This window comes from Hypanus sabinus, chromosome 7 (assembly GCF_030144855.1).
Source record: "Hypanus sabinus isolate sHypSab1 chromosome 7, sHypSab1.hap1, whole genome shotgun sequence".
Classification (NCBI taxonomy): domain Eukaryota; kingdom Metazoa; phylum Chordata; class Chondrichthyes; order Myliobatiformes; family Dasyatidae; genus Hypanus; species Hypanus sabinus.
In genome coordinates, this window is record NC_082712.1 from 123,785,670 (window position 1) to 123,799,779 (window position 14,110).

The following is a 14,110-nucleotide window of genomic DNA, read 5'->3' on the forward strand; positions in this document are numbered from 1 at the left end:
GCTTGCAGACCCTTCAGCATTTTCTGTGTTTATTTTTTAATTTCAGATCTCAGCATCTGCAGCCTTTTGATTTTCAGTAACTGGATGTTTTGGTTTTCGCAGACAAATGTAACTTGTATAAAGGAAGTTGAGGATGGGGGTTACAAAGAAATGAATTACTAATGTATTGTGGACAAAATCAAATGAAATTCTCATCAATAAATTAATCTGCATGGTGCAAGTTTCAAGGATTAAAATACCAGCTTTGAGACCATGTTTTAAGTAATTCCTTTTATTTGCTATTTTTTTAAATAAATCTATTTTAACATGATCAAATTCCTAGACAAACTGTACTAAAATAAACAAGATATCTTTACTAGTACCCCAGTCTAACAAATACTATTGCAAATAAAAGAACTTGTGTTTATTTAGACCATGATGCTTCTGTATGAAGCTCACGAGAGACAAACACCAAAGGAGATTAATGAACAGTATGTCCAATAACATTATGAAACAAATATATCTGTTTTTGCTATTGATTAAGTGTTGGCCAGTGACTAGTTGAGTAATATTTACTTAATTCCATATTGCAGTACCACAGTCCCTCAACTTCAGCTTAGATTAACCCCTTCAGTACGGAATGGTAGTTTAGCCATTACGGTTGATACCACTGTAGTTAAATTTCCAACTAAGTTTCCCAACCTGATCAGGAAGTGAGAGTTCAAATCCATCATAACAACTGGAGAATTAAAATTCAAGTTAATTATATAAATCTGAAATTATTAGAGTATTGATTATATTAAAGTACAGTATTTTTTGTAAATCAAAATCTTTCTAGTTTATTTTATTATCTGATCCTGCTAATGCAACCCCCAAAACCACTACTGAAATGTGCAATCGTGAATGCTTGACAGCATTATTACTGACATCCATATAAGTTAATGATTTATTCATTCATCTACTGGCTCAGAAGTAAGGCTACTAGCAATTAAGCTACAACAATAATGAGGAAAATAAAAGAAGTTCCTCTGATTGTGTCTGCAGTTAATAATTGGAGTTCACGAGACACATGTAGTCTGTTATATAATTAATTCAATCTTTGTTTTTAAAGAAATTTGGAAATTGGAAACCTGGTTCCTTAGAAGTCATCGCAAAGCTGTCATTACAAGTATTTCCAAGCCATTAACTACATTCCTTTTCTAATCTGATCTTTATGTCTCTCTAGTATTATAACAGCCATTTGACCCTCAAGCCTGAAGTGTCTGAAAAATCAATCAGTAACATTAAATAACTTACTCAGCATCATTGCTGCAGTCCAGGTAAACACCAACCACTAGTTCTAAAGCATCTAAAAGAATAGCCTTTATCAATAATGAATGAAAAGGAAAAGTATGGGATATGGCCCAGCTAAAGTGAATAGCTTTGGTACATGAGAGGATATTTATTTTTTGATTTTTCTGAGCTAGAGATCACTAGAATTGATTGAATGCATTGTGCAATTTTAACAGCCACAGGAAAGAAACAAAAGAGTATTTCATGAATTCTTCATAACATAAAGGCCTAAAATCACGTTTTTTTTTCAAATATTACAAGCCATTTCAGATTTTAATATAAATTGTAAAAGATATGAAAAAACCTCCCTATAAAATTTCCTAAGATACTCCATTTTAAATTTTTCTTAGCATTTAATAAAACTTTTTTTGTGAGTTCCTCAAGTTTGATAAGTTGCTACATAAATGCAAGTCCTTTGTAAGTGATGGGGATACACCAATAGCTACATCCAACATATTTGAAATTGCACAAGTGCATGGCTTGACCAGATACATGTCAGCAGAAATAAATACTTTGATGGATAGTAATGATGGCTCAACTTCTATCAAAACACAAATTCACATTACATTTCTGAGGGGTGATAAAATATACACAACTTCTGGACATCTACACATTGACATACGTAAAAGATTAAAAACCAAAGCCATTCATTGGATTGGGCAGTAACTGAGTCAGACAAAACATAGCCTATATTTTAGAGTTAACTTCTGATGAAAGGTCCTTAAACATGTAACATTAACACTTATAAAATGTTGCCTGATCTGAATATTTCCATCAAGTTCTGTTTGTATGTATAATTTCAAAGATCCTGAGTATTTTGCGTTAACATTTTTTTTTGTTGCTGAATCAATATCTGCTTTAAATTTTACTCTGAACATGGTTCAAAACAACTAAATAAAAACAACCTGTTAGCATGAAGGTAGAGGAAATGGGCTTGGATTTAATAGCCTCCCAAGCAATAGAAAAATAATAGTCATATCTTGTACAGCACAATGCCCTTGCCAACCTTTTTGCCCATCTACATTAATCCCATTTGTCCACAATAGGCTATTTGCTTTGATGCCTCACGTACATGGCAGAGAATCCAGAAACAATACATGTTATAAAAATATTCAGTCTCCCTGTAACAAAACAGTTTTAAATACAGTAGTGTAATTATTTTAACTTTGTTGGTTTTAAATACGTACTAATGAGATACCTTGAAAATGTTAAGATCGTTCAAAAAGAACAAACTGATTACTTTGGACATACGAAATCCCTCTTGAGTACTCTGCTGACACCTACAATTTCACTTAATGTTTGGCACAGCCAATTCTAAATAATAGCAAAGAATTTCCAGGTAAAGTACAATGAATTTTTCCATTGCAAAGATATTTTAACTGTACCCTTATACTGTGGACAGATCTTAACCATTAAAGTTGGGATGAACATATTGCAGTTTGATGTTAATCTTATAGCTTACATGGTTTTCTAGGGTCTACAGAGTTTTAAGCAGAGCTCAATATAATGTAGAACAAATTTACATTTTGTTCACTTTATATAGATTTTGTCATTAAAACTATTTCCAGAAATATACTTCCTATTTGACCAACAGAGTACTGATTGCAGTACTCACATTACATGGCTTATGCAAAACCATCTTGATATCTTAAGAAGCCTGTACCTATATATTTGTGCAGAAAATTTAAGTTTCAGCAAACCTATCTACAGGATTGCTTGGCATCTTCATTTAGTGTGAACCTCAAAATTACATCTGCTCTTTACAGAATCTGGCTCTTTAACGGGTTTTCTACAGGAAACATCATCTATGAGAAAAGGCAATGCATTCTGTTAATACTGCCATAGTTTGGCTATGTACAGATGCATTTGCACTAAAATTAAGTGTTTACTTAAAACTCCATCTCTTATCACCAGATTTTATTTCATGAAATAGCAATTTATGAGACACTAGAAACAAAAACAATGATTAGAAAGAAAAATGTGGTAAAACATTGACAGCAAGTCCTGTAGCTCAGAAATGTCTAATGAGATCATAAATGCATTCAAGCATCTAATTTATCTGGGAGTAGTGGTTCTTCTTTGTTCAATTTCATTTGCAGCAGCCTTTTTTCTTGTCACAGACATCATCTAAATGCAAGGCATCTTCTCTCTGTTTGTCTTCCTGTTCACTTAATAATCTGCAAACAATTGTTTTAAGAAGCGTTTAATTAAAAATATTTTTTATGAGTCCTCTGCCTGTACACCTTACTGTGATAGAATATGTTTCACAAGACATGCCAACTGGTTAGATTGTATGTAGAAAAAGAGATCCTTAAGCCTTTGCTGAACATGTTCCATTATTTAAATTACAGTTTAATATAGTGTAGCTTGAATCACAGTAGATTTGACGTTCAGTTTGAATTTAGTCCAGTAGCACTGTATTTCAGATTTTCACTGCAGTTCAAATTCCATTATCCAATGCACTGCAGTCTAAAGCTTTCCAATTTGCCTCATCTAATATATAAAATATTTATGCCTTTTCATCAAGCTTTGGTCTTTTGTCCTAATGTACTCTTTTGCTTAATATAACATTTTTGGCTGATGATGTTCTTATGAAGTGCCTTGGGTGCTTTACTACCCTAATGGTGCCATTCAAATTCAGATAGTTTGAATCACAACAGCACTGTACGTGTTAATACATTTTTGAACAAACTTTCCAAATCCAGCTATTTATTGCTTTAAAAATGAATTCTGTAATTGGTGAATATATTATCAACTTCATAAGTCAAATGTTATGGCCCTGCATGGAACTAAAGATAAATCAAGTTCTCCAAACCAGTGTTTGGAGGCTTAGTCAAAATTCCCATCTTTAACCCACTTTGTTAACAGCTTGAGCAACTGGTTAGGTGGACTCCTTCTTCCCCATTCCTTCTCCCCAAACTTACATAATTCTCCAGGAACCCAAGTTGATACAAGTTTAGTGATTCCTGTAGCATAATCAAACTGCTTAATATTCCTATCAGTTTGCTGCGATACCTAAATCATGCAAAATTTCCTCTCATAGTTGCTGCATAATTATAGTTAATATGTGGCTTTACCACATATTAAATGTATACTTTAGAAAATTATGTAAAATACCACAAGAATTTCACAGATAACTGGTTATCGTTTAAAAGCATCAAACAGTAATTTCAGCACCAATTTTCATGTGCATATATAAAAATATTGAAATACTTATAAAAAGATCTGGATGGCTGAATTTTACTTGTTTGTCACAAGAAGACTCAAATCTTCACCTATCACCAAGTGGTAATTTTTTCCTCAGTATTGACGATTTAAAATGTCAGCCTTGGGTAAGACATGGTACTCTTAACTACAGATTAGAAGGCTGACATTCAGACTCACTCCAGAGACTAAGCATAAAATCTGGGCTGATAGTAAAGAGCACAGCATTGTCAGAGGTTTCATCTGTGAGATGAAATGTTAAACCCCATCTATGTCTGCCCTCTCAGGAGCTTGCAAATAATTGGACAGCAATCTTGATATTTCATATTTTTCAATATGTAAAGGGCATGAAATGCTGGACACATTTGACATATTGATCCACCATCTAGAGGGCATGAAATGCTTAATAGTCTTCATTCTTCCTTTATCAATGGCAAAGCTGATAAAAACAGACAGATTTGAAACAGTTTTATTATTTCAGGCAAACTTATTTCTGATCCAAATATAAACCCCAATTTACCTTGCCACTTGCATCAGTGGTTCCATTATGTTGTATCCCGATCTGGCACTGCATTCATAGAAAATTGTGTTGTACTCCTAATATAAAAATACAATTTCACCAGTCAGTATTTTACAGATAATTGCATGTGTTACGAAGCAAACTTTAAACACAGATTAGATGATGAGATGAAAATATCTTCTTTACAATGTGATGTGATAAATGCATTACTGAAACCCCTGAGTGAAATGCCCATTTCTGTGCTGGACCTCAAACTGGTTGTAGGAAACAGTGGATAAAGCAAAGTATAGATGCTTCCAATGGATTAGCAAGTTGCTTTTGTATTTTCAAGTCACCCAGGGATTTGTTTTACATCCAATAAGTTCTAGAGTAGCACACTAGTATTCAAACATCAAGTGACATTACATTTAAAAAAGGGGTTAAGTTTGTCATAGCTGGGGCGGGTGGGTGTAGTGGGGATAAGCTCCCACTACGATTAAATGTTACCAAAGGCTTGTGTCTCAAATAGCCTCTGACAACCAAGACCAGGTCCTGGCTTTAACAAGTGGCTTAGCTACTAAGCCTAGCGGAACAATTTCTAATGAAAAGAGAAGGGGAGAAGGTTGGTTACTGGCACCTTAAAACCAATCACTTCGGGCAGATGGGGCTCATCAGTCATGGTTCACAGTTCATCTAAGAGAAGGAAACTTTGATCTCAAACCTCCACTGTTATACCCATTCATGGGAAAGGCTTTGGGAATAAACCCCAAGGAAAAATCTGGAGCTGGAATCCCTAAGGCAGTCCTGCAACACCGCTGGTACCAAACTGCATCTGCCTCTGCCATTCCTTTTGGATTCATTAGCTGCATTGAGATGGGGGGGGGGGGGCCTGCTGCATTGGCAACAACTTCTCTCCATATTGTACTGGCTTGCATATTAATTGACAGCGCTACACCAACAATGTAGACAGGTAGGATGCAACATCCATGGTCGACATTGAGCAATGGAGGGCCTATATGTAAAAGGGGAATATCCACAATCAATTGCCCTGGGTTGAGCAATAAATGTAGCCTTAGCTGCACTGCCCACTTCTAAAAATCATTTTTAAAAATACTGATGATATGGTTTGAATGAAATATATACTGTATATGGCCATTCTAATTATTAACATATAACAGGGAAAACAGCAGATCCAACACTGACCCCTGTAGAACACTACTAGTCACCAGCAGCTAACAAGAAAAGGCCCCACTTCCCACTGTTTGCCTCCTGCCAGTCAGTCAGTCTTCTGTCCCTGCAATACTTTGGGCCCTTATCTTGTGTAGTAACCTCATGTGGAGCACCTTGTCAAATGCCTTCTGAAAATCCAAGTAAACAGTGTACACTGACTCTCCTTAGTCTATCCTCAAAGAATTCTAACGTATTTGTCAGGCAAAACTTCCCTGAAGGAAACCATGCTGACTTCACCTATCTTATCACATATCTCCAAGTAACCCGAAACCTCATCCTTGGTAATGCACCCAAACATCTTACCAAACACTGAATCAGGTTAACTGGCCTATAATTCCCTATCCTTTTGCCTCCTTCCCTTCTTAAAAAGTGTAGTGACATTTGCAATTTTCCAGTTCTCCAGAACCATTCCAGAATCCAATGATTCATGAAAGTTCACTACTAATGCCTCCACAATCTCCTCAGCTACCCCTTTTAGAGCCTTGTAGTGTAATCCATCTGGTCCAGATAACATATCCACCTTCAGACCTTTCAACATTTCAAGCTCCTTCTCCTTAGTAATAGCAACTGCACTCACTTCTGCCCCTTGACAAATTATCGTTGATAATAAACCTGATTCTGATTCTTAAATTTCTGTCATACTGCTGGTGTCTTCCACAGTGAAGGCTAATGTAAAATACTTATTGAGTTCAATCTGAATATCTAACTGGATATAGTACTAGTTTCTTAAAGATTAGCTTTATTTGTCATATATACATGGAAGCATATATTAAAAAGTGTCATATGTGTCAACAAACAACACAGTCAGAGGATGTGTTGGGGGTAGCTGACAAGAGTCACCATGCTTCTGGCATCAATAGTTGGCGACTATTTTAATATTACATAGTCACACAAGCACTGTACAATGATTGAACTGATAAGGCACATTCAGTGCATTCCTGTTAGTAGAACCATACCCATATTTGTATTTATTTTCCATCTGAGATTACCATTTTCCGTATTGAACACAGTGGTGACTTGCCACTCCCAGAGAAGTGTTCATGTCTGTTTGTCAGTTTACATACTCTACAGTCAATTCATTGGCAACATATACAAAAGCCATTAAAGTGAATGATTCACTATCAAACAAAATGGAAGCAGTCAGTGAATGGCCTTGATAAATTTGTTTAGTAGTTAAGAAATAGTAATATCCACAAAACACAAAGAAAATTGCTCTTGTGGGTTCCCATGATGTCAGTCTCACCTTTACCTTAAATGATTTTCAATTTGGTGCCAACTTGAGGTATTCTGTGAACACATCAAGCAGACTTAGCAATCTGACTGAAGATTTCTCACGGACAATAAATTAGGAAATATAAGGTACAAATTGCCATCAGTTTTTTGCAGAATATTAAATAGAAATTGGTACATAAGATTTGTGGTAAAAAGCTGCAAACTAAGCTTGAAAAAGAAAAATGAAAATATTTTTAAAATCCAGAGATATATCTCCATAGAAGATTTTTTTAGTTGTAATTACAACAGATTGTGCTACTGAAACCCCACTCACATCTTAGTCATTATTTTTAATTTTAAACCTATTTTATGCACAAAATAATGAGTTACAATTTTACATCAGCTCACAGATTTTGCATTGCTTGGATTTGTAAAGTCTATGGCACATCATTGAGATGAGTGGACTACTATTAACACTAGTTTTCATTTCAATGTGTCAGAAATTGGTTTCTGTTTTATCCATTAAGGTTGAATGTTGGCACTCTCAGTATTATCACAAATGAAAATTCAGCTTCTATTCTTGGCATTCATCTTTGCAAATTGCTGCTCTACATTTTTTATTACTCCATAAATCAAAAGTAGAAGATATAGTCAAAAATATTAATGGACTTAAAACCATTTACCTTTGCTAGCCGTTCACCTTCTGCTTTTGATACCCTTTGTGTTTCAGAGTTCAGAACATCTATTTTGTTGGCAAGTAGACAAATAACTGCCCTTTCATCAATTCCTTCCTGTTTTATCAGAATAGTAACAAGCTTTATTTTGTAAGGAAGCAAAATAATATGATCACTTTTATTTCCACTGCCCAAACCTAGATGTACGATCGATTAAATAGAGGGGAAAAATGGATTCTCAAACCACAGTAACTGTATTAACAATTGTGTCAGGGTACCACAATGCAGCCATTTACTTGGGCTTCCGTTTCAAAAATTTCCATGCAACAAATGAACCTTTAGAGGAACTTCATCTAATTGTTTGATAGTGAGCGTTTATTTGATGTGCTGGTTACTACTTATCATTCCAACTCTAAGATCAGAACTAATGTGTTATATCCAAAGTGAGGTTAAGCAGAGTTAGGCAGAGTCACTCTCAATAATTTCTCCTCTGACTCCTTTCAAATCCTTCAAACAAAAGATGTAGCCATGGGCACTCTCATGGGTCTCAGCTATGCTTGCCTTTTTGTCAGCTACGTGGAACAGTCCATGTGCCAGGCCTACAAAGGTATCCATTCCCCACTTTTCTGCACTGCATCGATCACTGCCTTGGTGCTGCTTCCTGCACCTATACCAAGTTTGTCAACTTCATCAACTTTGCCTCCAACTTCCACCCTGCCCTCAAATTTACCTGGTCCTCCTCCCTCCTCTTTCTTGATCTCACTGTCTCTATCTCTGGAGACAGCTTATCTACTGATATATATTATAAACCCACGGACTCTCACAGCCACCTGGACTATATCTCTTGCCACCCTGTTACTTGTAAAAACGCCATCCCCTCTCTTAATTCCTCCATTTCTGCCGCATCTGCTCTTGGCATGAGGCTTTTCATTTTAGAACGAAGGAGATGTCCTCCTCAAAGAAAGGGTCTTTTCTTCCTTTTCTTCCATCTTCAATGTTGCTCTCAACCGCATTTATTCTATTTAACACACATCTGCTCTTACTTCATCCTCTTGCCACCCTACCGAGGAAAGGGTTCCTCTTGTTCTCACCTACCACCCTACCAGCCTCCATGTCAAGTACATGATTCTCTGGAGCTTCCGCCATCCCAAACAGGAACCCACCACCAAGCACGTCTTTCTCTCCCACCACACCCCCCCCCCCCCCCACCATCACTTCCAGTTTTCTGCAAGGATCACTCCCTATGCAACTCCCTTGTCCATTCATCCCAACCCACTAATCTCCCTCCTGGCACTTATCCTTGAAAGCGGAACAAATGTTACAGCTGCCCCTACACTTCTTCCCTCACTACCATTCAGGGCCCCAAACAGTCCTTCCAGGTGAGGCAATATTTCTCCTGTGAGTCTGTTGAGATCGTACAATGTCCTGTGCTCCTCGTGTGGCCTCCTGTGTATTGGAAAAAGTAGATTGGATGACCATTTCGTTGAGAACCTGTACTCCATCCACCAGAAGAAGCCAGATCTCCCAGTGAACATACATTTTAATTCCAATTCCCATTCCCATTCCAATAAGTCATTTCATGTCCTCCTCTACTGTCGCAATGAGGCTACACTCAGGTTGGAGAAACAACACCTTGTATTCCGTCTGGGTAGCTTCCAACCTGATGGCATAAGCATCAATTTCTCGAACTTCCGGTAATGCCCCCCCCCCCACCCCTGTCCTCTCTTTCGCCATTCCCCATCCCCTTTTCCTTCTCTCACCATATCTCCTTGCCTGCCCATCACCTCCCTCTGGTGCTCCTCCCCCCTTTTCTTTCTTCCATGGCCTTCTGTCCTCTCCTATTAGACTCCCCCTTCTCCAGCTCTGTATCTCTTTCACCAATCAATTTCCCAGCTCTTTACTTTATCCCTCCATCTCCCGGTTTAAGCTACCACCTTGTACTTCTCTCTCCTTGTACTTGTACTTGTACTTCTCTCACCTTGTACTTCTCCCCACTTTGTAAATCTACTCCTCATCTTTTTTTCTGCAATCCTGCCGAAAGGTCTCGGCCTGAAATGTCAACTGTACTTTCTTCCATAGCTGCTGCCTGGTCTGCTGAATTCTTCCAGCATTTGCAGATTTTACCTTGTTTGTAGAGTGTACCCATTTGTTTTGTTGTTCATCCACAATGAACTTCAGCATAATTTCTATTAGGTTCTTTAACCCTTTTTCAACAAAGTGATTCTACCATCCTTACTCCACATGGCCTTTCTGTAACTTCAATGTGGGTGAATCATAGTTGTGTACTGAAAGATTAAACAGGCCAAAACTCTTTACTCTAAAAAAGTTAACTGAAGGGTAATCCGACAGCCTCAAGATGATGGAAGACTTGATGGATAAATGTGGAGGAGTTGGCAAGACCAAAATAAGGGGTCATAAACACAAGGCAAGCCGACTGGGAATGTAGTGGCAACAGCACCAGACTACGAGGCGAGTGATCTCTGGTTCAAATCCAGCTGGCTTATTGCACGTTTTTAATCATGCTGGGTTGAGTGTCAAGCTAGCAACTTGGCTTCATAAAAAACAGACAAAAATACTAAAGAAACATCAAAGTTGATGCCTGATGCTCCACAAGGCGTGCAGAGGAATAACAAATACAAGACAGTTACTAATAAATTATGAAGGGGGCATTTGGGAGAAATTCACAAGAATATGGAACTTGCTTTCAAAGGGAGTATATGAGTCAAACTTGGCACCCTCAACACTCTCCTACCTGGACATTGGCCATCCAGTTCCTGACAGCTGTGAAGGACACCTCAGACGTAACATCATACATCACCACCACACCATCTGCTTTGCGGAAATACTGCTTGGAAATGCTACGAAACCTTTAAAATGAGTACAAGGAGACAATTGAACAATAATCAACTGTATTGTTTGCTAAAAAAAAGTGCTGTCAGGTGTGTTGTTTCTTTGTTAGCGCACTAAGTTTCTTACTAATTCTAATAGTTTGACCCTGGAACTTTTACCCAATCAGAGGAAGTACTTAAGTAGAGATACATAGTTATTTGAAAGATCAGGGAATTGGCAGTTATGGGAACAAGCATAGAAGAGGAAGAGAGACCCATGAGGGATTAGTTTGGACTGCTTCTCTTCCTTTTCTATAGAATTTGTCTCCTACAACTCCTAACAACAGAGACATAGATTTAACTTCAATTAAAAGTGAGTCATGTTCAGTTTTGGGGCTGGTTGTGATGAAGTACATGTTCATTATCAATAAAATGCTACTTGAGAGGATGGGGTAGATTTGTGGCCAATTACCGTTCCTGGCCTGCAGTATCCCACAGTTGGAGGGCTACTCGTGTATTGTCCAAAACCAAACTCTTCACTTGGAAATCAATGCCTAAAAGCAGGGAAAAAAGAAATTTATAAGTGAACAGAAGCAGCAGTTTCTAACCCAACATTTTTATTTCAGTTTTCTAGCATTTGCATTATCTTTCTCACCATGCACTGAATCAATATGGTGACTCTTACTTCACCCTGTATTAAATTTTATTTGCCAGGTTCTTTAGAAAAAATTATAGATAATAATGCAACTTACACTAATAAACAGTTTTATTCCACAAGAGAGAAGCTGTCCACCTTTCTGTTGTGTAGTTAACATTTCAGTAATGTTTGAGTAATATTGTATATATATTGGTTGATTAAGCATTTTTGTTCATTTGGATAATTAATTGTGTATTACCTGTATGAATATGTGAATTGCTTAAGTCATCATGTGATATGTGCATACTTGGCACAAAGTTAGACTAACATTTTGAACTCCAGTGTCTTCCTTTGAATTAGTTTAATGTTTTGAAGTTACAAAATGTAACATTCATGACAAGGGATTTTTAAAGCAAACCCAAGACAGCTACCAATTTGTTGAAGCGCAGCGAAACATTTGAACTAAAACAAAATGAAACAAGGAATGGAGAGAAAAAAACCCAGTCCAACACATGCAGAGACTGTCAATTTTTTTTTAAAAAGACAGTTATCAGAAAAATACACGGGTTCATAAAGAGTGAGTACCAAGTGATTATAAGTCATAAAAAAGCAGAAATTGCAGGATACCTCAGGAAGATTAATTTCAAAAGGGATAACTAGCTCATGTATACTGAGCTAGATGAACAGTACTTGAAGCAAATGAAATAGCCAATGTGAAACAAGTGCCAATTTTGCTGAGAATATTGGGTTTAAAGGCATACAGGTTGTTTCGATGTTTGACTGCTCCAAATATACCAGCAGAAATTAGCTTTGCTGATATTGTCAAGTAGTGTAGGAACATTTAGAACTGAAGCTCCTGCTGATTGCAGAATGCTTTAGGTTTGATAAGTGGAATCAAAAAGGAGAGTCCATTCAGCATATAGGACTAAGGAAGGACCACGCAGCTCAGACAAATCGTGAAAGTGACAAAAGCAGTGGTCCGACTACAACAGTTTTTGAAGGCAACAAAAGCTTTAGATATGTTAATCCGGCAGTTACTTGTAGAATATGGCTTTGTTTTAGGCTGGGAGAGAGTTCAAGGAGCTTCAGGGAAGTTGCAAGTTTTCACCTTTTGTGAGTATAAAGAACAAGAATCGACTCCACGTGCATAAAAGTTATTGCATGAACTTCAAATGGGAGACAAAAAGCTGCTTTTAAATGTAGATGCAAAGACCAAAGGCCAGCTGGATGAAAGGAAGGCCAAAAATGAAGGAGTCAATAGAGATACAAAAACAGAGGATTTGTCAGATAATGTTGTGGATAAGGAAGACAAGAGGAGAGATCAGGATTAATAAGAGAATACTCCATTGAACTAAATGGGCCTACCCATGATTAGGATGTACGAACTAGAAGAAGAAAGGTGGCTACTGCCTTCAGGGCTGCTTCCTGTAATCTCAGAGCTGACTCCTGCAGCCAGCTGAACCTAAGATTGTTCGACAGCCATGGGTCTCGTCTGCCAAACGGAGAGATTCCCCCTTATCAGGAAAGACATTATCCCACAAGAGTAACAAATCCTCCACAGCGATGTATGCCTGAACAGGACATTTTAAAATTATCATGCTGTGGATGTCTGTATGTAGTAGTTGCATTATATAGTATACTGTGCAAATAGTTGATATGTATTCTAGAATCAGGTGGAGCTCCGGAGACAATGGTGCCTAACGGTGACTCCTTTGCTTGCATCTTTGGAAACAGTGCTATTTTTCCTTTTCGGGGTTCTTTTGAAGACCCTGACCTGGAGTTACGTGCTGACTTTGGTTCTTTGCGGGAATGGGACCCGCTCTCCAGGTCTCACGACTGGCCGCTATTCGATACACCAAGGACGCGGCCCAGAAGATTAGCTCACCTTCGAAGTTTCAGGATTTCGTGTCTCTGGGGGCAGGCAGACCCGAGGTCAGTGCCTCTGCAAGAAATTGTGTTGTGAGAGATGGAAGATCTTTGGCTGTGTGCACAGAGACCTGAGTCCTTTGGGCACAGAGCTTGGAAAAAACAATGTAACAGACTTTTAACATTGTAAATGAGTGAGTTGTTTGTTATGTCTCCCCTCTCACTGTGAAACAGAGACACCTCTTTTTGCCTTATTAGGGAGAGAGAGAGCCTGTGGTATGTTGAATACCGGGTTAATGAGTAGCTTTTGGGGTACTGCAAGTCTGTGTCTTTATTGATGTTTTGCTGCACGCTTGAGCACTCAGTGGGGGGGCAATGCTTTCTTTGCTGGTGGGGGAGGTGGGATTGTTGTTTTGCGCCTGCTTAAGCGTGGGTAGAGAGAACTGGGGTGGGCTTTGGGGTGCTAACATTTAACTGTCATTCATTCTTTGCGGCACCCCTGTTTTCGTGGATGTTCAAAAAGAAAAAGAATTTCAGGATGTATATTGTATACATTTTTCTGACATTAAATGTACCTTTGAAACCTTTGAGATTGAGTTGGAGTTTATAGCTAAGCAAGGAGAGTTGTCTATTTAATATATCAGCAATA

At 37.8% G+C, this 14,110-nt stretch overlaps 1 protein-coding gene across 2 annotated transcripts in view; it reads right to left on the reverse strand.

Moving 5' to 3' along the window:
- Window positions 1-262: 262 nt before the first annotated feature.
- Window positions 263-14,110, reverse strand: part of cracr2b (calcium release activated channel regulator 2B) — a 167,385-nt gene continuing 153,537 nt past the window's right edge. Inside the window, exons 14-18 of one of the 2 annotated variants that reach the window (XM_059975512.1) lie at window positions 11,431-11,512; window positions 10,883-10,997; window positions 8,140-8,247; window positions 5,036-5,112; window positions 263-3,488 (exon numbers count right to left, since the gene is read on the reverse strand). In XM_059975512.1, the coding sequence (XP_059831495.1) occupies window positions 3,401-3,488; window positions 5,036-5,112; window positions 8,140-8,247; window positions 10,883-10,997; window positions 11,431-11,512 (470 nt within the window). In that variant the 3' untranslated portion in view covers window positions 263-3,400. The remainder of the gene's footprint in view (window positions 3,489-5,035; window positions 5,113-8,139; window positions 8,248-10,882; window positions 10,998-11,430; window positions 11,513-14,110) is intronic. The other variant, XM_059975514.1, reaches the window with a different exon arrangement.